Below are 24,791 nucleotides of genomic sequence, written 5' to 3'. Positions count from 1 at the left end.
AATAATACATACTATTTAATTCCAGACATATTCAAAATGTAATTTTTGAAATATGGACATAATGCCACTTTTCAGCAGAATTATATTAATACTGTCAATCGAGCAAATAGGGTGGGGCCAGTGAGGTCAACTTAGTTTTCCTGGGTTGCTGCTCATGGCTCCTGTATTGACTTACAGCTACAACTTGGCAGACTGGAATGAGCTTGCAAAGCCCTGCTTACTTTAGCAGATAAAATAAAAAGGAACAGTTTATCTGTTAGTGCTGCTTTGAGCCATTTGGAAGATATTTTTTAAAATGCTTGTGATGATAATTGATCTTCAATCTGTTACCATTAATAAACAAAAAAAAAAGCTGAAATTAAGTTTGAATTCTTCTAATGTTCAGTTTGTTTTACAACAAAAGTTTCTTCTTGTGTTACGACTATTCTGAAAAATATACGTCCCTTTAAAAGTTGAAATTTATGACTGGGTTTTATCAACTGTATCCCTCATAAGCTATGTGTATATAAAACTCAGGTATAGAACTTACATGTAAAGCATGAATGTTAAAAATGAAGACAAAGTTCAGTCGGTTTTCATACTATTTATTGGGGCTCCAGTGCATTTAGGGACCCTGGGCCACCACCAGCAGGAAAAACAGAGCTTTGTGCATGAATAAAAATATATTAAACAGAACATCATGATATAAAACAGAGCATGTTCTTTTACCTTTTTTTAATCCAAATTAAGATTGTCTCCTTTGTCTGAAGCCCAGGCCACAACCACATATATTTCTCTTAATATTTAAATGCTTTTAACATCTAAAGGTTGTTTTACTCTGTATGGCTGTATAATTCAGAACTTTAAGTCAGATTTTTACCAGGACCCTGTTCTTCTTTTGAGGACAATGATATTAGGTTAAATTTAAAGTGTTTTCCAGAGCTGTTGTCATAAGTCCAAATAGAAACTAATTTGATTTGAATTCACAGGATCATTTTGTCTATATTAGCTCAGACAGATAAAACAACCTGAGAAATGTCTTTTTTTCAATCAAGCTTGGGAGGAAGGGAAGGAAAACAAGAAAACAAAACAAATGAATTCATAGAAAGGATTCCTTTTTTAGCATGTTATTGACAAATTGCACCTCACAAAAAAAAAAGAAAGAAAAAAGAAAATTGTCTCTGGCTGAGAACTACAAATAATAATTGTACAGTCTCTTTCATACATAAGATTTAGACTAAGAATAAGTTAAAAATAGAAAGGAACACATGCATAGTTAAGACGGAACAGGAAAAAGACAGAATAAAAACAAATGTGAAAGAGTTTTAAACGTGAACAACAAATAAAAGTTGACAAACGTTTCCAAAAATCTTTGACAACAGGACAGACAGAGACAATGGGGTAGCGAGGTGAATTACATTTTTTTTAAGGTAAGTTTTTGTATTTATAATTTTTTTTTAAATCTTTAGTATTGTTGTATTTGTGTTCAACAAATATCCTTGATAAGATAGCAGCAGCAGATTTTTCTTTTATTAATGTTTACATTTTTTTGGGCTCTGTTTTTCAAGCTGCAGGGGATGATGGGAACTGACCCCAGGACAGTTAAACAGCTTGGGGACATGCTGGAGTGGTTTGCACCGAAACCAAAACCAAAACCATCTTAACGACTGACATCACCACTGTTTTATTGTAGTATAATATCAATGTTGTCCTCTCTAATTTATGTTTCATCTAAAGCAGTGGCATGCAGAACACTTTTCTGCCAACTGATGGGCAACATTTCTCAAGGAGATGCCTCTATATTGCTTTTTAATGCAAATGGCAACAGAATATCTTCTTTCTCTGGACTTCACTGCCTATTGCTGAGGGAGTTACCCATCAATGTTGAACCAAGAACTGCCTGAATGTCACGCTTTGATTCCAAAACTGAAGTTTGCTTGATTATATTTATTGGAGGGGTTTAATCTGAAACAGTAACAGGAAGACGATGTCAGGCTTAAGATAGTTTTAGTAAACAGCTTCGTGTTTGGTCTCTAGAGGGCAGTCACTGGCTGCAGAGGTGGGCAGGGGGAGGAGCTGCCTTCCTCTTGTGAAATCAGGACACTGCAGACGCCCACACCTCCACCTCCTCCTCCTGCTGCTGCTGTCATCGCCCCCATCACAGGTGTTGCCCCCTCCTGGACGATGATTGTGGTAGTGACGTCTTCATTGTAAAGACGTTTGATACCATCGTAAAAGTCGTCCACTTCCATCGCCTCCACCTGAACACATAGATATTGTTACTCACGTCTACAACAGCAACTACCAATTATTGTCAATTATGTTCCCAATTACATTCAGGATTAATCAGCATTACCTTGCGCTTGGCAGAGGCCTTGCAACGCATTGTGACCTTCTGCAGGTGGTTAAAGTGGTGGGGGTGTTTGGTTGGGGAGAGCAGAGCTGGGATTTTGCTGTCAGTAGAGTTGGAAACAGAGATCCAAGGCTGCTGACTCTCCTCCTCCTCTCTTGCAGGTGTCTGTAGCTTGACAGGGGAGGCAATAACAACGGTGTGGTCCCTGGAAGACTCAGTGGTGGAAGTGATGGTCCCTGGAGATAAATAAATAAATAAATAAATACTTTAATAACTATTGGTATGGACAACTGATAATTTCTAAATAAGAGTACTGGAATAACAGCCAATATAACCAAATAAATAAATGCAACAGATTTTTTTTCCTTCTTCCCAAGGCAGAAATATGTTTACATTCCAAGACTGAAGATTTACCCTTAAGGAATTTATTGCTCTAAAACCTTTAGTTACCTACTAAGGTAAACAACTGGAAGTGGCACAGCACTCTCTACCAAATAATGCACTGTCAGGACTCCATTTGACAAAGAGCAGAACACCGGCTCTAACTTAGAGAACCCTCTTTTAACAAATAGACTTCCCTGCTACCTTAAAACTACTCCCTTCCAGACAGGACCTGAAACCTATACAATGACATAATGGTTTTTGTTATATTTCTTTGATTGCTAAATATGTAGTATTGTTCCCATTTTAGAAAACATTCTTAAAAACCTACAACACTTAGAAGAAAGATTAGTCTCTCGATTCACACAGACCAGTGAGACTACACCATCACAGTCAAGGGACTGTGAACCAATCACCAGTGAGGATGGAGCATGTCCTGGACCAACCACATTGAATCAACCATGATGAAGAACTAACCAGGTGGATTCCCTGCCCAGAGCAGCAACACACAAAAAGACAGTATACAGACAGACGCACCCAGATTTTCTGATTCCTCAACATCCCTGCAGAATCCTCAAGATTCTCAGGAGACTCAGAGACTCTCAGGAGACTCTCGCTCTGAGGAAAAAGACCTTCAGAAAGAGAGCACCGACAGAAGAATAATGAGGTAGAGACTGCTTTCATTGCTTTCATAGAGGAGAGACCCAAAGACATCCTACCCGCATGTGGCTGTCCTGTATCAAACAGCTCACCTCCAGCTGACCATCTCACATCAACGAAAATACAGAGAACAGCCCTGTAGCGGCCAGACAGACAATGACAAAAGGCGACGAACAGACTTCGGGGAACGCCTACATCCCTCATGGAAACCCGCCTGCAGACTGCAGTCGGACCATTAAACCCAAGGTAAAGCAAGCAACCAGCAACCCATGGCTGTGCTTGTTGTCTTACACTGATCTCAGCTGGTCTCCATACTTACTTAGAGCCTCTTCCTAAACTACTATTTAGATTTCACAGACTTAAACCCAGAACATAAATTGATTTCAAGATTTCTTTTCCCACCACTGCAAACCACCTACTTTTATACCGTTATATATAATTATAATTCATCTAGTTTCTCTGATCAGTTCTCCCACTGCTTCCCCATATGTAAATAGCATGTATCAACTGTGTAAATAGTTGAATAAATCTTTAAAAGGCATCTGTGACTGGCATCATGATATTTCCCACAGTAAATTCTGAATCAGGGAACTCTCGCACAGACTGTAGACTGATATCCTGCATTGCCCATAACTGACTGGTTGATCTGCCATCAAAGGATCTGGTGCCCCACAATTTATGATATTCATAACTCATAAACCAGACATAAACGCATTCATGTTCAATACATGTAGATATTTTTTTTCGCTCCACCCATTACAGCCAGGTGGCTATGTCTACCACACTTCAAGTCAAATCTCCTTCAGTTCATGAATCTGACTGGTATGGCAGTAATGGCTTATGTACAGTGGTGTGAAAAAAAATGTTGGCCCCCTTCTTGATTTCTTATTTTTTTGCATGTTACACTTTAATGTTTCAGACCATCAAACAAATTTAAATATTGGTCAAAGATAACACAAGTAAACACATGCAGTTTTCAAATAAAGGTTTTTATTGTTAAGGGAAAACAAAATCCAAAACTACATGGCCCTGTGTGAAAAAGTGTTTCCCTCCCTGTTAAAACATAACTTAACTGTGGTTTATCACGCCTGAGTTCAATTCCTCTAGCCACACCCAGGCCTGATTACTGCCACACCTGTTCACAATCAAGAAATCACTTAAATAGGACCTGCCTGACAAAGTGAAGTAGACCAAAAGATCCTCAAAAGCTAGACATCATGCCGAGATCCAAAAAAATTCAAAAACCACACCACTATATGTTGGAGTCACAAGCAACAATGTGGGCTACAGAGGTCTAAATAAGCACACCACTTTCTTAATCCACCCGCTGATTTTTTTTCTTATTCAAACTTTTGTCTTCAGCTCCGACCAACACTAGCTCTAGTGAAATGACTACGACATTTGTCAGACCACACACAGCTCCTTCTGTGACATAAAAAGCTTTACACAAACTTTTAAAAAATGCAGCAGGCCTTCCCAAAACATGGAAACAGACTGTAAATGTGTAAAAACTGAAGCTTCCTTTTAAACATACCCAATGTGCAGCAGGTGAGTGTGGGGTCCTGAGCTGGACGCTGCAGTGTGGTTTCGCTCTGCAGTGGTTGGTAGATGTAGACAGTGTTTGGAGGCAGGGAAGCTCTCAGTGTGAACAGACTACGAGCAACGAGCTCTCGACTCCTAATCAGCTCGGAGCTGTCGATCTTAGAGAGGAAGAAAGAAAGATAAAGGAAACTGAATAAAAGAGAGAAGCAGAGAAATCTCAAACAAGATGCTATTAATGTTTTTGACTCTACAGTCCTGCTACCACCTCCTTGTGACTGCAGTGTTCATTCCAGCCACATTATAAAAGTGTTAGAATATCAAACCATACTGATTTTCTTAAAGCCTCACCAGGGCATCCATCTTCAAATGTTAAATATTACTAATATGATGTATGAAAAAAACAAACAAAAAAAAAAAATAATAATTTGTCAAATGAAGTATATAAAGATGCTGCAAACTGACTTCATTATTAGCTCATACCTCAAAAAGAACTTTGTCTGTTCCAGGTAAAAACTGAATTTTGTCTTTTAAAACGGCTTCATAAGGCACACACAAACACCCAGTGCATTAAAAACACTCTTAAAACGCATTCAGAAACACGCTACAACAGATAAAAGACAAATAAAAAACAAATAGAAACAGGTAATAGGGATACCCACTAAACATTGCTGCTTGTCGCACCTCCAACTGTGCCATTGGGGTAGTTGCAGGGTTATCAGCTGGAATTCACCCTTCATTATGTTTCGCTCCATTAATCTGGGAACATCTCAGTGGTGGCGCAGCAGCAGAGGCGTCTCCCTACTGTGCCCTGCAGCTACCCCTAGTACCCCTCTTTTCCTGACCTCTTGTCCTTCAGTCCTAGCCAGAGCCAGAAGCTCCTCTGCTCAGTCTCCTCTGCCAGGTTTTTAAGGGCCTTCTTCAGCTTGGGTCCAGTCCCTCCCATGCTCTTTTGGAAACACTGGGTAGATGTTCCCACATTCCTCTGCAGTTAGCTTCAACAGGCTAGCTGAAAGCTGACCACCCTTCTTCAATACATTCAGCTGTCAAATTGAGTCTGCCAGAGTGGGCTAATCTGCATAATGTTAACGCAACTGCGTTATAATTTAACCCACATGAAAAAATACTTTATTACATTATATTAATACAGAATACTATAGTACCTTATAGTACTTATTCTATATTAATATCCTGTAGTATACTCCAATTTATACTCCATGTTATTTTTCATGTGGGATGAAGAGCACATTTTTCATCCACTGACGAAAGATTTGTAAGTCTCAGTGATGTGAGAGCCAAGTTCAGTGTGCTTCTCAATTTTCAGAGTTTGACACTGTGAATTGGGAGCACCGTGTGAGACACTTAGTTAAGCTCTATCAACAACAAATGATGCTGACATCAGTGGCAGGGAACTTGCTCTTGAGTTGACAAACCTGCCAGAACTGCCTTCAACTAAAATGACCCTGCTAAGCATCTTGCTATTTATTCACTCACAGCATTGGACTGAAGTTTTCTCCAATCTATACCTCCCCTGCTTCAGTGCTGTTTTGCAGCTGCACAGGAAGTGCTGCAGGTTTGGGTTAGGGGCATTGCAGAGGTGGCGGCTCTCCTTTGAACTGTACCATAGGCACAGGTTGCTGGGACTTCACAGGAGGTCGTAGGTGGACCTTAATAGGAAGCTTAACCTAGCTTGAGGCATCTTCCACATATCAGCCCAACTCACTACCCCGTTGACCACCCCCTTCCAGGTCGCCCAGCCTCCTTGTTGCAGGTGGCTGAGGGCACTGATTTTAGTGTTCCTCTTCAACTCTGACAACCTCTAAAATCACCAGCTCCCTTTTCTCCTTCTTTTTGGCCTCCAACCACATCTTTGGAACAGTCCCCCATCCCAGGCCAGATCTTCCTGACTGTGTCCAGCTGACAATCTCATGTTTCAGCCTACTGATGGCCTGATCAACTTCCTGCTCCACCTTCCAATTGCGATCTGTTTGGATAGGGGCCTTGGCATTATTCACATTTGTATCAGATGATTTCCTCAGCTCTAGCATGAGCCTCGCCTTTTCTTGCATGTAACCCTGATGGATTGACTTCAGCGGCAGCAGTTTACTCTGTGCTGTGATATTTAAGCCCTGCCATGCCTCTCTTGCATTTTCTGGTGTTAAATTTCTTCTCCACCTAGCCAGCCTAGTCTTCCTCATGAATTCTTTCTGCAGCTCCATCACCCTGGCTTTGTCACCTCATAGAAAGGCCTTTTTCTTCTAGACTAGACAGTCTTTCATGTCCTTTGTGACTGACTTTTTATTATTTGAGTAAATGATAACATGTTTAGCAGGAGTGACATTTTCTTCACAGAACATGTGTGAGATGAGGACATCAGAACGCATGTTAAGATCATCCTACAGTCATTAAAAATGTTAACTGTTAATTTAATGTCTCACATGCATCCTCATTCAGGTTCTGATGGTTATTGTGATATTTCCGTCTTCAATCGTGACCTGTATTTCGGCAGCAGCAGGATGATATTATGGTCTGAGAGAGACAGAGGTGAGCATGGTTTTGAAATGTATGCACCAGGGATGTTTCCAAAACACCAGTCCAATATGTTCTGTCTTCTTGTTGGAGTTGTGACATATTGTTCCACACTGGGAAGATGTGTGGCAATCACACCTGTTAAAGTCACCCAGCAGAAACACTGGCTGCTCTCCGGTTTGAGTGACAGCTCTGTTGTAGTTTTCTGCTATGCACTCGGCAGCTAGATAGATTAAAATTAGGACCTGAGACATACACTAAGATTAAAGTGATTTGTGTTAATTCTCTGGGTAAATAATCTGGTCTAAAAGATACAGTCATCAGCTCATAGTGTTTACGTGTATTTTGTTGCCAACCTTCTGTTTACAGCCATGCAGACCCCATCCTGAATGGTCTTCCATGTTTGGACCGCATCTCTGTCATATCGAATGATGTTAAATCCATCTAGCTGAAAGTCCACAACTCAAGAGAGCCACGTCTTCATTAAACAAGAGACTGCTCTGTTGATAATTCGGATCGGAGTCAGTGCAGAGTCCCTCCGTCTTCTTCCATAGCGAATGGAAATTTGACAGGGTGGTGGTGTGTAGCCGTAGCTGGCTACCTCTCCTTCTCGGCCTGTTGCGTATCCCTCCTCTGGTACCTCTTTTCTTTCGTATTCCTTGTTCACCTTTGTCCTCTATGTAACTCTGGAGGTATGTTGTTAGCACAAAGGAATACCTCCACTGGCTCCAACGGGAGGCTACTCAGCTCCAGCAAAAGGTTCTGGGAGTAGGTGAGCCTACCTGTAGTGGCAGTAAATGGCTGCACAGGTCGCAAATAAGGTCCATTTACGGGCCACAGACCCATGATTATGAGCCAGATGAAGGCCAGGTGAAGCACTGTGGCCATCCACATCACGCAAATAACAAAGATGCACAAAAACACAATAAAAAGCCATGTCAGGAGTCGCCTTCTTCACAGAACAGCGTCACCATTACCTACCTGTATTTTGCTTAATATTTCCTAATGTATTTTATACTCACTTCAGAGGAATACGAATGTGATCAGCAGATTTTGTAGTAGTTCTATGTTGCTATTGAGAGACTGATGCTATGCAAATTGAAATAACCAATAACCCTTTTATTTGAAAGAACTGCTCACTACGCTCTCTACAGAAAAAGTAAAATATAACAGGATAAAGTAAACAAAAGGAGATTGGTTTAAAAAAAAAAAACTCTAGCCCTGCTCTATACTCCTCTATTGGATTAAATTTCAGAATTCTCTGATTAATGTGCACAGTCAGGTCTGGTGTGTCAGACAAAGTGGTTTACATGTGTCTACACAGCAGATTAAAATACAAGACCCACATGAAGGCTCAATGCTTTCACAGCCTTTCACTTAGAGACAGTGTGCTGGAGGACAGATGTGTCAGCAACAAAGTATTGACCTTTTAGTTTCATATTAAATGGCTGTGACGTCAAATAGAGGCTAGATTTAAACCAGGAACCTAGAGCTGTCGAGAGAATCAGATAGGCTGCTTTCAAGAGTCATTAAAAGACGAACTCATGAGGTTTCCTTGTTCTTTGTGTGTTTCTATACATTATGCTAGAAAAACTGTGAAATTACTTCTTCTGTTCAGTCTTCCTCCTACTTCACTCTCCTCTGCTAAACACACACTAAACACACAGGCTAAATCTATCTGAAGGTGGACAAGGACTGAAGGTGGACAAGAGGGTGGTCAAACTGTTATCTAACAATTCTTACTTTTTCCAGTGGGACACCTTATTTTTAAGTCATCCTGCTGACAGCAACCTAATTCCTGATATTCAAGTCATAATTAAATTGGTCAATCGTTTTTTACCCGCAGAAGCTCAATGTAAACATGATCTGCACTAAGGATTTAGAGCTTCTGTTTGGCCACAGATTGTACCCAATGAAGAAAGAGAGCCAGTCTGCTACCTGTGCCTTCCTCAGCAGGTCAATGGTGAGAGCCAGCCAGTCAGGACAGCAGGCCTCCAGTTCCAGGGTGATGAGGGCCAAGGCCAGCATGGATCCTCTGAGCTATAGCAAGAAATGAGGGACAAACCTGTTCAAGGTCCAGGGAGGTGGTAAATGTAAAATAAAGCTTAAAATGCAAATGGATGTAGTCATGAACCTTAGGTTAATTTAGGTCTATGTTCTGGTTAAAAAACGGTTTTACCTGTAATTTACCACAGTTTTACAAATACAGAGATAAAGGTTTCTACAGTGCAAGGTCAAGTTAGAAGAAGAAGAAGAAGAAGAAGAAGAAGAAGGAGAACTTTTTTAATCCGCAAGGGGAAATTCAATAGTTATAGCACATTTTTTGGGGTGTGTGTGTGTGCGTTATTGTTTATATGGTGGAATTACAGATTCTTATGGCTGTGGACACAAAAGACTTCCTGAATCTCTCAGTCTTGGCTTTAGGAGGAATTAGTCTGTAGCTGAATGAACTTCCCATTCGCCACAATTCCACATGAAGTGGGTGGGCAAGATTGTCCAGTATGGAGTTGATTTTGTCCACCATTCTCCTCTCTGCCACAGCCTCTACACTATCCAGTTCCAGTCCAAAAACAGATTTTGCCTTCATGATCAACTTGTTTAGTCTGTTGGTCTCACCAGCCTTGATGCCACCTCCCCACCACACAACTGCAAAGAACAATGCACTCACTACTACAGACTGATAGAACATCTTCAGTAGCTTGTTGCACACGCCAAAGGAACAGAGTTTCCAGACAGGTTCCTGAGTTGTAGCGGAAGTCTGAGGTGTAGAGTGTAAACAGGAATAGTGCCAGTACAGTTCCTTGGGGTGCGCATTGGTGCTGCTCATCACCACATCAGATATGCAGCCATCTAAGCGAACAAACTGTGGCCGCCCAGTGAGGTAGTCTGTGATCCACTCCACCATGTCTGCAGGAACTTCCATATCCTGCATCTTTGCACTGAGCAGGTGGGGCTGAATAGTGTTGAAAGCACTTGAAAAGTCAAAGAACATGACTCACAGTGTTGCCCTGCCTCTCCAGATGGGAGTATGCTCTGTGCATTAAGAAGATGATGGCATCTTCCACTCTGATGTGTTCCTGATATGCAAACTGCAAGGAGTCCAGAAATTCAGACACTTGAGACCTCAGGTGTTGCAGGACCAGTCTCTCAAACACTTTCATGACGTGATATTAGCGCTACTGGTCTGGAGTCACTAAGGGTACTGGGATGGCTTCTTTTTGGTAATGGGACAATACAGGAGGTTTTCCATAACTTAGGCACCTTTTTGAGCCTCAGAGAGAGGTTGAAGAATTTCTGAAAAACCTCTGCAAGCTGTCCAGCACACACCTTTAGTACTGTGGGACTGATCTCATCTGGTCCTTTTGCTTTGTTGGTCTTTAGTTTAGCTAGTTCCTTCCTCACCTGTTCTGTGGCAAAGGCTGGGCCTGTGTATTGTGTTGATGAGGAGTCAGATGGTGAGGGCAGGGGAGGAGGGATGGTGTGTGTATATTTTCTGATGCAGTTTCCATATGTCTCTCCACAGGAATTAGAAGTTCCCAATTCATATCAGAGAGAAAGCATAGATCTTGACTTGACTTGGATTAACAGATGATAACTCAGTAAAAAAAATCATCAAAACAAAAACAAAAAACAGAAGAACTGCTGTAACTGGCTGCCACCTAACAGGCACCATTCTAGAATGTATGTACGTAGTGTGTATGTATGCATTGTCTGTATGTACAATGTGTGTACAATAGTGTGTGTACCCTTGTACCTGTATGAGCGTGTGGTCGGCCAGACAGTGGTAGAGTCGCCTTGTGAGCAGGGCAAGGTGCTGTGAGCGGTTCAGTCCCAGAATGGAGTCCAAAAACCCAGAACGACATGACAACACCATCACATGGAACTATGGGAGAGGAAGGAGAAGACAAATTAGACATGGCGCTAAGCATTTCTCTGACAGCAACCTCAGGAGCTTTGCAGGCCACGGAAGCAGCAAAGAAAATCCCAACACAAGATTACATTATTTCTTTATACTTTGTTAAAGGCCTAATGATTCATAGTGATAGTGATTAATTTCCTAGGCTGTAGTATATTAGAAGTAAAATATCAATCTATCCTTCTCTCTCTCTCGAAAATCCATGCACACAGGTGCATCTTAATAAATTAGAATATAATTAAAAAGTCCATTAATAAGTTCAAAAAGTGAACCAAATTCATTACACAGACTGATATATTTCAAGTGCTCCTTTCTTTTCATTTTGATTATTATAACTTACAACAGGGTTCGGCAACCTAAGGCATGTGTGCCACAATTGGCATGCTGAGAGAAAACCCACGGCACACCAAGCACACTTGACCAGACTCCAATTTTCTCTGGACTGCTACCCAATCTGACCAGCGATGACATGTTTAGCTGCATGTTGTCACTGGCTGTCTAGGTGGTGTCCAGCAAATTATGTGGGCTTCATAGAAAATTGGGACACTTTGGCAGGCTCCCCACTCTGGGGAAAACCTGGTCTGATAGCGATGGATGACATCCATCCCACTTTGGATGGTGTGGCTCTCATCTTTAGATATTTGGCCGAGTTTATTAGCCAACCTAAAGTTTGACAATCTAGAGTGGGGACTGGGACGCAGAGACTCTGCAGTTTTCCTTAGATGTCACGTCCCCACAAACCCCATAGAGCCTGTATCTGCTCCTGGAACATCTAAATCATATAAATCAGAAGTTAACACAAAAGGAGTTATTCCCTAAAAACCAAATAAAAATTAAGACCACTCCTCCACACCAAATGTGCATCCCTTAGGCAAAGTCATTAGGAAGCGCACTATTAACTACCACCGTTATGCAGATGGCTAATGTACCCTAATGTATCCATCTATGAAACCTGATAACGCAAACTTCAAGCATGTTTAAAGGACATAAAGGAGTGGATGACTAGTAACTTTCTACTTCTAAAATTCAGAGAAAGCAGAAATTATAGTATTTGGGTCTCATAACCTCAGAAATAGCTTTTCTAACAATATAGCTACTTGGAGTTAGGACCAAGATATGTCCTTTAATTCACACATGAAACAAATCTCTAGAACTGCCTTCTTTCACTTGTGCAACATTGCCAAAATTAGGAACATCCTGTCTAAAATCTAGTAAATGCATTCGTTACTTCAAGGCTCAACGACTTCTTCTTTTCCTTTTGGCTGCTCCCTTCAGGGGTCGCCACAGTGAATCATCTGCCTCCATTTAACCCTATCCTCTGTATCCTCCTCACCCACACCAATTATCCTTATGTCCTCCTTCACTACATCCAAGAACCTCCTCTTTGGTCTTCCTCTAGGCCTCCTTCCTGGCAGCTCTAACCTCAGCATCCTTTTACCAATGTATTCACTGTCCCTCCTCTGAACATGCCCAAACCATCTCAATCTGGCTTCCCTGGCCTTTCCTGATCCTATCCATCCTGGTCACTCCCAGAGAGAACCTCAACATCTTCAGCTCTGCTACCTCAAGCTCTACCTCCTGTCTTTTTCTCAGTGCCACTGTCTCTAAACCAGACAACATTGCTGGTCTCACCACTGTCTTGTCCACCTTTCCTTTCATTCTTACTGACACTCTTTTGTCACACATCACACCTGACACCTTCCTCCACCCGTTCCAACTTCAAGGCTAGATTACTGTAACTCATTACTATCCGGATGTCCCAGTATCTCCATAAACAGCCTCCAGTTAATCCAGAATGGTTCAGCCAGAGTTCTGACAGCTAGTAAAAGAAATCATCTCCTATATTAGCTTCTCTTCATTGGCTCCCTGTAAAATACAGAACAGAATTTAAAATCCTTCTCCTCACATACAAATCCCTTCATAATCAAGCTCCTTCATACCTTAAAGACCTCATAGTACCATATTATCCCAATAGACCACTTCGCTCTCAGAGTGCAGGTCTACTTGTGGTTCCCAGAGTTTCCAAAATTAGAAATTGAGGCAGAGCCTTTAGCTATCAAGTTCCTCTCCAGTGGAACCAGCTCCTAGTCTGGGTTCAGGAGGCAGACACTCTCTGTACTTTTAAGGCTAGACTTAAAAACCTCTTTGAAAAAGCGTATAGGTAGGGCTGGTTCAGGTAACCCTGAACCATGTATATGCCACTATTGAGAATCTCCTTCTCTCTCTCTCTCTCTGATGAGAAATGTACAACAGAAAAAGGCCACTAGGCTGCAAAGTGATATAATCATAGCATATTTTCTTTAATGACTATGATCTCACACTGTAAGCCTATACCTGTAGCCCAGAACATGTAAGACATAGTGGTGGTGTGTGTGTTACTGATATACAATGTGCAGGAACTCCAGTGCTGTGGCAGTGTGTAGATCCCAGTTCAGTTTGTCCAGGATAATCCTCTCCATTCTCAGGATCTCTGATGGAGAACAGCCACAGCCACTGGAGGCAGCCAGCTCCTTCAGAGAGGGCACACACTAACAGAAAGAGACAGATGGACGAACAGAAAGACACAGACACAGAGTTAGCTAAACTGTTCCAATGCCGTGAGCTCCACCTTCATGAAAGGATCTATTCATTTTTCCATACTCGTTTGTGTCTGTAATCTGAGTGTGTTTATAACCATGTGTACTGTGTTGTTTATCTTCACCTCATCCTCCTCACATGTCTTGGCTGCCAGGAAGAAGCAGGCAATGGTGATGCAGCGCAGGTACTTTGGACGGGCCTGATGACAAATGGTTCAATCAGTAATCTATACAATGTTTACATCATGTTCCACTGTGGATGGCAGCTAAAAACTCAGACCAGTTTGTTAATGGTCTGCAAACCTATTAAAACCAGTGAGGCATTGTAATGCTTCAATCCCTGTCCTCAATGGGTGCTAAAGGTTGTCATGCCACCAGATGTCACTGTCACACATAAAGAAAGCCTCAATCCTTCATCAGGCGTCATGACTAAAGATCTCTTCATGAACTAACTGAATTCAACTCAAATGAATGTACATTTAAAGGTTTCTGAGGAGCTTTTATCCTCTAGCAGTACTTGAGCTCATTTTTGTTTGTCTGTGCATCCAGATGTTGCTAAAATGGAGCTAAAATTTCATTTTTTTTGGGCAAGAAAGCACTTAATCCAGTGTCACATATATCTATTTCCTTTATAACTGTATCACTGAGTTAGTCAAAGGAGTCCACAGTTACAGTTGAAGTTCAGGTGGTTCCCGAACAGTTACAGTTGAAGTCCAGCTCTCCTTGGCTTCAGAAAGGTTTAGAATAATGACTCTGATGGTCATCTGATGGTCAACATCAGTCAATTTTAGGAATTTTATTATGTTTTTCCTTATATGAAGCTAATCTTTTGTGTTTGATTATTATTATAATTGTGGCCCATTTGAATTTGCGTTGCTGCTCCAATCAATATCCATTTCAGCAGAACTGGTTATTACCAATGCCTACAACTACAGACCTGCACACGCAACGTTTCTGATCAGGAATGCATCTAGCATCTGATAGTCCCATAGTACTGGTGCATTTCATTCATCAGCTAAACACTTCCTGCCTGCGCTATGCAGGATGCTGTCCTGACAGGAGGGAACATCTAAAACTGATGCTTCCTGTAAACACTAACCTATTTTAAGGAGGTTTTAAAAATAAAGGTAGAGGTAATATATACTTTTTCAGTAACAGTTAGTAAAAACAGCTTCACTTGGCAATTTGCCAGTCTCTGTTCATGCTCACTAGTATAGCTGTGGTACTGCAATACTGGCAGTACTTCTTTACCTTGATGGGAGCAAGGAAGCGGTCCAGGATGCTAACAGCTAACACGAGGGACTCTGGGTAGAGCTGCAGTCTTCCATGGAGCTCCGTCAACCAGCGCACAGCCTCGTCTCGCTGAGCCGGGGAGATGTCTGTATCCTACAACAAACAGGTGAACAACAGCATGTTTCAACCTGTTCCTTCCCATATTTTCCCTTTCCACATATAAAATAAGTCATCATACTTACTTATCCTTCTTCTGTAGAATAAACTGAGGCAGAAACCTATGATGGTGAAGCTTTGTCAGAGTTTGATTTTTGTTGCACATCACCATCACTACACTGGAGCAGATTTTTCTCTAAATGCTTACTTCCCTTGTTTTTTGTAACCCATTTGAGATTTTGAAGAGTACTAATGAAAATAAGTACTGAAAATAAATATTAGAGTGGACTTATCCAACTGAATCACCAGGTTGAATGGTGACTCCAAATTGCCCATAGGAATGAGTGTGAGTGTGTGAGGTTGTTTGTCTCTATGTGGCCCTGTGATGGACTGGTGACCTGTCCAGGGTGTACCCCTGCCTTTCACCCAGAGAGAGCTGGGATAGGCTCCAGCTGATCCCTGTGACCATAAATCGGAATAAGCGAGTATAAATAATGGATGGATGGATGGATGGACTTGCTCAACTGAATCACATATGTTTGGATATTTAGTAAGATTCTAACTGAGGCGTTTGACTGACAGTACTTTTAGTGAAGGGACAAACAAGATCTTAAGCCCACTAGACAGAGCCTGCCACTACATCTATCCAAAAACATTTCAGGAATTCCATTGTTGATCTCACAGCTGAGTTAATTCCTTTTCACAGGTCTCCACCCATTGAATATACACAAACTTCATATATTTATTGTTCATAAACATATAGTACTTATATAATTACACAATTCAGCATTTTAATTCAAGAGTTTGATATGTGCTGTCACAGGAACAGTATACGATTTGATATTTCCTAATACCAATGCCTAAAATTCAGAATTCAACAAACCAATTCTTAATTTTTTATTCCTGCTTTGTCTTTGAAATCACTGGTTCAGTGAGTTCACAGTGCAACACTGAACTAGCACCAGAGGCCAAAGGTCAGTGTGACATAGACCCTGTTATCCAACGAAGCTGCAACTTGACACTGGTGAGCCTCTTAGCTCTCAGTCATCAAAACTGAAAACTACTTGCATGGTTCCAGTCTGTTTCCACCACCAGATGAAAAAATAATCTGTCAAAGCATCTGATCCTTCCCTGATGTCCCTGTATTGCTTTATGAATTCCTCAGTGCCTTTATCTAGACAGATGGGCAAGGATGACTCCTCTACAAGGGGTGTGTCATTCAATTTCAAAAACTCCTCCAAGCATTACTTCCACTGCCGAACAACAGTTCTCCAGCTGAGTCAAACAATGTTCTTGTGGATGGTGCAGTTGTCTCTACAATTAACTAGCCTGCATATGAGGTCTGACAGTCCAGATAGTAAACACAGATGTCAGGAATTTTAGAGTACTCAAGTGAGGAAATAATGTTACCACCATCATCATTTAACAGGCCCCTGCATTATAATGACAAACTTTTGCAGCTTAAGTATCCCACAAAAGAAAGTTAAATTCTTTTGACATTCTACGAATGATACTGTTTTGTCATTAGGGTGAGTGCAGCACTACATGCATGGGCCTCTGGTGTCAGTTATAAGGAATTGTAACCCGTCTACTCATTTCTGTGCAGATAATGTACAGATATATCTCCTTTTTGAAGGACAACAATCCAATGTAAATTTGGTCAGTTGTATTTGAGATATGAAAAAATGGCTATTATAAACCATATTTCTATCCTTTTATTAGTTCTCGTTTGGACTACTGCAGTACATTATATGTGGGTATCAGCAACTGTTCTCTTCATCGTTTTCAGTTGGTCCAAAATTCCAGAGCCTGCGTTTTAACAGGCACACCCCAAATATAAACATTACTCCTGTCCTTACTTCTCTAAATTGGCTCCCAGTTTAAGCTAAAATCAATTTAAAACATTACTTTTCATTCTTAAAGCACTTAATGGTTTGGCTCCTATGTACCTAACATTTTACAAGTCCACTGATTGGACAGAATTCTAAGGTCAGCTAGTCAGCCGACAATAGGAATTCCTAGGATTAGATATAAGAAACGGGCTTATAGGGATTTTGCTGATGTGGCACCTAATCTATGGAATAATTTTCACCCTGCAGAGTAAATTAATTTCGACCGCTTGTATCCAAGATCTTATCCTTTCAGTCATGACACAGAGCTCATGACTATAGGTGAGGGTAGGAACGTAGACTGACTGGTAAATTGAGAGCTTCGCCTTTCAACTCAGCTTCTTCTCTACGACAACAAATCGGTACATCGACCGCATTGTTGCTGCCATTTTTCCCTCACTCATGAACAAGATCCCAAGATACTTAAATCCCTCCACCTGAGGCAGGATCTCTCCTCCGACCCGGAGAGTGCAAGCTACTTTTTTCCAGTTGAGAACCATGGCCTCTGACTTGGACGTGCTGATTCTCATCCCAGCTACTTCACACTCATCTGCAAGCAGCCCCAGCCCATGCTGAAAGTCCTAGCTGGATGAAGCCAGCAGGACAACAACAACCTGCAAAAAGCGGAGATGCAATCCTGTGGTTCCTGAACTGGACTCCCTCCGGCCCCTGGCTGCACCTAGAAATTCTGTCCATAAAAATAATGAACAGAACCAGTGACAAAGAGCAGCCCTGCTGGAGTCCAACATGCACTGGGACCATGTCTGACTTACTACTGGCAATGCAAACCAGGCTCCTGCTCCGTTCATACAGAGACCGGACAGCCTTTAGCAAAGGGCCCCGGACCCCATACTTCCAGAGCACTTCCCACAGGATGCCACAAGGGACACGGTCGAATGTCTTCTCCAAGTCCACAAAGCACATGTAGACTGGTTGGGCAAACTCCCATGAACCCTCAAGCACCCTGGAGAGGGTATAGAGCTGGTCCAGTGTTCCACGACCAAGACTAAAACCGCATTGTTCCTTCTGAATCTGAGGTTCTGCTATTGTCCGAATTGTCCTCTCCAGTACCCTGGCATAGACTTTCCCAGGAAGGCTGAGGAGTGTGATCCCCCCGTGGTTGGAAAAGAGGGACCACCACCCCGGTCTGCCAGTCCAGAGATACTGTTGTGATTGTTCCTAATCATTATCATTATTTGGTCTTTAATGTTTCAAATGTTTTGGAATTACACACGTGGATAAAATTGTTGGCACCCTTCAATTAAAGAAAGAAAAACCCACAATGGTCACTGAAATTATTTGAAACTAACAAAAGTAATAATGAATAAAAATTAACTAAAAATTAACTAATGAAAATCAGACACTGCTTTTGAATTGTGGGTAAACAGAAGCAAAACAAACTAATGAAACTGGCCTGGATAAAAATGACCCTTTAAACTTAATTGTTTGCTGCACAACCTTTTGAGGCAATCACTGTAATCAAGCGATTTCTGTAACTCAATGAGACTTCTGCACCTGTCAACAGGTATTTTGGCCCATTCTTCATTAGCAAACCGCTCCAGCTGTCAGGGCTCATAGAAGGCCACTTCAGAATAGTCCAATGTTTTGTTCTTAGCCATTCTTGGGTGGTTTTAGTTGTGTGTTTTGGGTCAATATCCTGTTGGAGGACCCATGACCTGCGACAAAGACCAAGCTTTCTGACACTGGGCAGCACACTTTGCTCCAGAATGCCTTCATAGGCTTGAGATGACATTGTACCCTGCATAGATTCAAGACACCCTGTGTCACATGCAGCAAAGCAGCCCCAGAACATAACTGAGCCTCCTCCATGTTTCACATGCTTCATTTTGACATCTGTGAACGTAGAGCTGATGTGACTTGCCAAAAAGCTCCAGTTTTGTCTCATCGGTCCAAAGGACATTTTCACAGAAGCTTCATAGCTCGTCAAGAAGCATTTTGGCAAATTCCAGTCTCATTCTTTTATGATTTGCTTTCAACAGTGGAGTCCTCCTCGGTCAGATGGAGTGTATGCAGGAGAAATATATGGAGGACAATTTTTTGGCTACCACCGTAGGCAGTACTAATACCAATTGATGGAAAAGTGACTTTAGATATTTACATTGCAGAAATACAAATTACAACCATTACTGTGAATCAGATTCAGCAATTGCTCGGGAAATTCGCCTCTGATGTGTAAAGGCCTTTATAATACAGGTATATAATTAATGCCTAAAGACCAGAGATATAGGAAGCATCAGTCTAAGTTAAACAGACAACAGCAAAGAAAATTATAGTAACTGACACCTTGAAATAATAATATAAATACAGTCGTTTACACGTATCTGACATAATATGTGTAAACTAGATGAGACCAGCCGAGGTTGTGATGAAACAAAACATTTCAGACATGTGAGAATGTCTTTAGATGGGTAAATTGGGTGAGACCAGCTAAGTCTAGTGACAGATGTGATGAAACCAAATATCTATCAGTGGAGACTTGTTCAGTGAGTTACTGTGGATCTGATGCACTGTTGAATCAACACCCATCCATCCATCCGTTAATCCTATCGAGAATCACCAACCAACCTGACACCAAACATGTAGTTTTTGGACTGTGGAAGAAAACTGGAGTAGAGAAAACCCATGCAAGCACAGGGAGAACACGCAAACTCCACACAGAAAGCCCCCTACAGAGTTTCAAACTAGGAACCTTCTTGTTGTGAGACAACAGTGCTAAGCTGCATCTATAGCTTACACCTAAACCAAGCAACGAACAGCTGCCAACCCTTTCAGGACTCTAACTTTAGCTAAAACCTTCTGCTATTTCAATATCTTTAGCTTGACTCTTTTCAACACTTCTTTGTAATCCAATTTGGCACAATGAGGATATAGCTCGAAGACTGAACTGGTTACAGTTCAATGGGCTGTACATGGACATCCACAGAAACAGCTGAGGACATTAACTTCACATCAGACACTCACGGCCCCGGGCTACAAATTAAGACTTTACACTTAAACTCCACTCCACTCCACTCAGTGCTTAACATGACCACAAACAACATGAACGTCACAAAAAAACAAAAAATTTGAAGGTGAATTAAACACACCTCAGATGTTAGCATCTAATGCGATGCAAATGAGTTACCACAGCTTCTAAAAAGTTGCGCTACAAAAAATTGATTCCTCATCAATCGATGATGACCTTGTGCAGATTTTACTAAATAAAAGCATAAAAAAAAAATCAAATATGGCATGCACACAATACAATGCACAAGAACAGTCAGACTCTATAATCACACTCGTCATGCAGTCTATAATACCAATAACTAGTATCTCTATTTTAGCAGGATAACAACAGGAAATGTGCTGTTCATATTCAGTAATGTTTTTCAGATCAATGGTAATAAACTGTAATAATATGTTTTTACATTGCTTATTATTGTACACTATTTATGATAAGATATGATAGAACTTTATTAATCCTTTTAATCCTTTATTAATTCTTTTGCCAGAGACTAAATAAATGAAATCTAAATTACACAATCTATATATGTGTACATATATATATTATATATATATGTGTGTGTGTGTTTTATATATATATAAAATTGAATATATACAAATATAAAATGAGATAGAGAAATAAATAAAAGTAAATGAAATAAAATATTCTATATACAGAAAAATGTGTGTAAAATGTATTCAAATGAACAAAGGGTGTTAGAGAACTAGAACATGTTGTACATTATTATTGCACCTAATAGGATATTACACTTGGTATGGTGTTGCACATGTATGGTTTGAACATGACATTATATATTATTATATAATATATGCTGCTCCTTACATAACAGGAGTAATAGAGTTGATGCTAAATGTAGTCATGGCAGGACGCCAGTGTCGCATGCAAGGGGGGTGTAACGCGTTGTCAAGGATACCGAGAAGTTTAAAATAAATTAAAGATATAAAATGTTGTAAGGTTATGCCGTTAGATAGCTAGATGACTATTTGGCAAAGGGTTTCACATGTCACTGTCTGCAAACTACCAGGGGCGCGAAATTACAACCAAAATGCAAAATGCTGTGTGACTAGTTTTAAGTGACATTCCAACAAGCTGCATTGTGATTGGTCAGATGTGTTTTTGTCACCAGTGAAAAGTTGATAAAATCAACCTGGGGGTGAAAATAAACAAATGGCGCTTTTTCACAGCGAAATTCCATTGACATGAAATAGTCTATTAAGTTATTGGTTTGAAAAGTATTATTGACAGAAGAAATAATCACTAGGGAAATTCACTTCTGGTGTGTAAACCCCTTAACACTTAAGCTGGCAATTTTTCATTCTTTCAGTTTGTAATTTGCAATTGTGTTTCTCCCTAAATTGAAGCACCTCAGCGTCTTGTAGTGCTTCAGCCTCAGGTTGTAAGGTTTCAACTGCATGTTTTAAGCAGTGAGCACATACATGCTTTCTTTAAAAAAAATGTGTTCTTTGGAATATATTAACAAAAAAATGTATCAATTTTGTCTGTTCAACAAAACTTACAGGACTACTGCCTGAGTAAAACTGCATCTATGGTAGTCACTGTTTCTTACTGTAGCTCTGACAATAGTTTTGCCAACACCGAGATGTGCCGGTGAATCTATTTATTACTTAAGACTGGAGGCACTCTGTAGTGAACCCTCACCTGTGAGGAGGGCTTCTTTGGCACATAGACTTTCCACATCCTGGCTTCCCTAGAGGCAGCCTTTTCCAAAAGAAAAGACAGCCTCTGGTGTCCCCAGGGTTCAGGGAACTTCATCCTTTCCGCCCCTGGTTGAGCCTACCTCCCCACTGGATATAGCTACCTGCACAGAGACACAGCCTTGTCAGGTCATCACACAATGCGGGGAACTTAATCTGTCAAGAACAGACAAGCTTGAGAAACAGTCAAACATGCCATGTACATCATTTTGTTTTGTATCAATAGTTCACATTTAACATCAAAATATTTTGTGACAAAAGATACATTCAATATTTTCACTTATTGCAATGTTTTTTTATGTTTAAAGTAGGGGTGAGATAAATTATATTACATATAGTGTGTTAAAATCAATTTGTCAGTTGTTAGATTTGCCTTTACTGTGGCTAATATCCCTTTAACATCTTTGGAGTGTATTTGGTGATTATGCAGGGTAGTATAACTAAATTGTTTATTTTAGTATTAATATATAATGTCAACCAATTACTGTTTCACAGCCATACTGGAAGACATTCTTTTATTTGTCAGATATTTAATTTGGACTAACCAAACACAGACACACTCTCTCTTTCTCTTTCTCTTTCTTTCTTTCTTTCTCTCTCTCATATATACATAAAATCAAAAAGTTGATTTATTTCAGTAATGCAATTCAAAAAGTGAAACTCATTCTTTTAATATTGATTATTATAACTTAGAGCTAATGAAAACCCAAAATTCAGTATCTCAGAAAGTTAGAATATTACTTAAGATCAATTAAAAAAAAAGATTTTTAACACAAATGTTGGACTACTGAAAAGTATGAACATGCACAGCATTTTGATCGGGGTTCCTTTTGCATGGATTACTGCAGCAATATGGTGTGACATGGAGGTGATCAGCCTGTGGCACTGCTAAGATGTTATGGAAGCCCAGATTGTTCTGATAGTGGCCTTAAGCATAAGCCGGCTGCTTGACCTTGGACCTTATAAAACACAGTGGATCAACACCAGCAGATGACATGGCTCCCCAAACCACTACTAACTGGCCCACTTTATAGTGGACCTCAAGCAACTTGGATTCTGAGCCTCTTCTCTTCCTCCAGACTCTGGGACCTTGATTTCCAAATGACTTTGGACCACTGAGCAACAGTGCAGTCCTTTTTGTCCTTAAACCCAGGTAGGATGCCACTGACGTTGTCTCTGATTCCCTATGTCTGTGCTGTGTGGCTCTTGAAGCACTGACTGCAGCTCCAGTTCACACCTTGTGAATGTTTAGACTGTGACGCCATAAGTGTCCAATATTTATTTTTTTCACAATATTCTAATTTCCTGAGATACTGAATTTAGGGTTTTCATTAGCTGTACAAAAAAATTATCAAAATTAAACGAAATTAACACATTAAATATATCAGTATGTGTGTAATTAATCTATATGAGTTTCACTTTTTGAATTTAATTACTGAAATAAATCAACTTCTAATTTATTGAGATCCACTTGTATGTATGTATTTTCAAGAGAGAGAGAGAAAGATAGATATTTCAATGAACCCTGAGCTCCTGAGGTTGCTGTCAGAGAAATGCTTAGGGTCATGTCTGTTAACTCAGGGCAATGCAGGTTGTGTCCGTACAGTTAATAGTTACAACTGGATCGAGTACACCCCAGTCTGTGGTAATGTTATCCATTTAAATAAGAAAGCTATTAAAACAGCCTCTGGACTTTCTGTGACATTATTCAGCATAACGTCTCCATAATAACGTTAGCTTACAGATCTAGCACATAGCTTCGACTCTAGCTAATGTAGTTAATAAAATCGATTTATAATTCGTACTTGCACATTTTTTAATCGGCAACTGCTTCAGACCTCCGACTTTCTTTGGAAACCACCGAGTCTTTCGAAGTAGGTGCATTAGCAAGTGTTTACTTTCACTACTACCTCGACTACGACTATTCCCTGGAAAGGAGCTAATTTGACAGAGCAGCGTCGCAAACAGCTCGCTCGTTAGCTGTGTGACGTCGCAAAAATATTAGTTTCTAACATATGTAGTTGGTCTGTGCGCCCTGTTGGTGCCACTTAATAAAGGCTGGGGTGTGTTTACGGTCGCGAATGGCCTAAGGACACAGCAGATCGTTTAAATGGCCGACTCAAACCCTGTCAGTAAACGGAGCCCGAAGCCTTAGCTTACCTCCCCTGCGAAGCGGAGAAAACCACAGTTGGATTTCATCCGGTCCACTCAATTCAAGGATAAATGAAGGGGTAGAATCGGGGACCCGTTCTTCGGTTTAGTCATCCATCTTGGTTTGCATCGTGCTAAGTAGTGGGGAAAGGGGGTTACTGTAAAAAAATATATAAAAATAAAAGAACGGAATATAGACAGACGTCTACTTCCGAGGAGGGGAACGGGGGGAAGAGAGAAAGAACCAGGCTCCGCCCACCGAAAGGCAGGACAGGACGGAACAAGGGTCCTTTATTATGGAAGCCCGTTTCCACCACTAGGATGAAAAATAAAACAACCCCCTAAGTCAAAATAACGAGATACTTTCTCAATATTCTGACTTGGTAACATAAAATAACGAGATTAAACGTGACTTGGTTATGCACACCTTTTCATTGTCGGCCCTTTTGTAGTAACGTTATGTCATGCGCAATACTTAAAAAGACAATCCTGTTGTTGGCATAATTCAATAAGCATGTATGCAATGCGCCTTTTGGCACGTTTGCATTGGCTACCATGTTTGTGAGGCCTATAGGTGACGACATCCGATTTGTGACGTTTCCCGGGATGCTCGCTCTCATTGGCTATTGAGAGCATTCCGTTGAAGTTTCCACCGACCAGGAAGCGTAAATATTAAACATAACAATGAA

The 24,791-nt window shown here is 40.7% G+C and overlaps 1 protein-coding gene across 2 annotated transcripts; it reads right to left on the bottom strand.

Moving 5' to 3' along the window:
- Positions 1 to 568: 568 nt before the first annotated feature.
- Positions 569 to 24,348, bottom strand: ccni (cyclin I). Of its 2 annotated transcripts, none has more exons than XM_026297177.2 (10): positions 24,112 to 24,348; positions 21,896 to 22,055; positions 15,185 to 15,319; positions 14,059 to 14,133; positions 13,745 to 13,885; positions 11,196 to 11,324; positions 9,380 to 9,481; positions 4,908 to 5,073; positions 2,336 to 2,568; positions 569 to 2,240 (listed from the first exon to the last, which is right to left on the bottom strand). In XM_026297177.2, the coding sequence occupies exons 2-10, from the start codon at positions 22,007 to 22,009 to the stop codon at positions 2,013 to 2,015; spliced, it is 1,323 nt and encodes a 440-aa protein (XP_026152962.1). In that variant the 5' UTR covers positions 22,010 to 22,055; positions 24,112 to 24,348; the 3' UTR covers positions 569 to 2,012. The 2 variants fall into 2 exon arrangements, with proteins under 2 accessions (XP_026152962.1, XP_026152963.1); XM_026297178.1 differs by lacking the exon at positions 24,112 to 24,348 and adding an exon at positions 23,757 to 23,779.
- Positions 24,349 to 24,791: the final 443 nt, after the last annotated feature.

This window comes from Mastacembelus armatus, chromosome 12 (assembly GCF_900324485.2).
Source record: "Mastacembelus armatus chromosome 12, fMasArm1.2, whole genome shotgun sequence".
Lineage (NCBI taxonomy): Eukaryota > Metazoa > Chordata > Actinopteri > Synbranchiformes > Mastacembelidae > Mastacembelus > Mastacembelus armatus.
The sequence above is the reverse complement of the archived record's forward strand: the minus strand, read 5'-3'. Positions and strand labels throughout refer to the sequence as shown.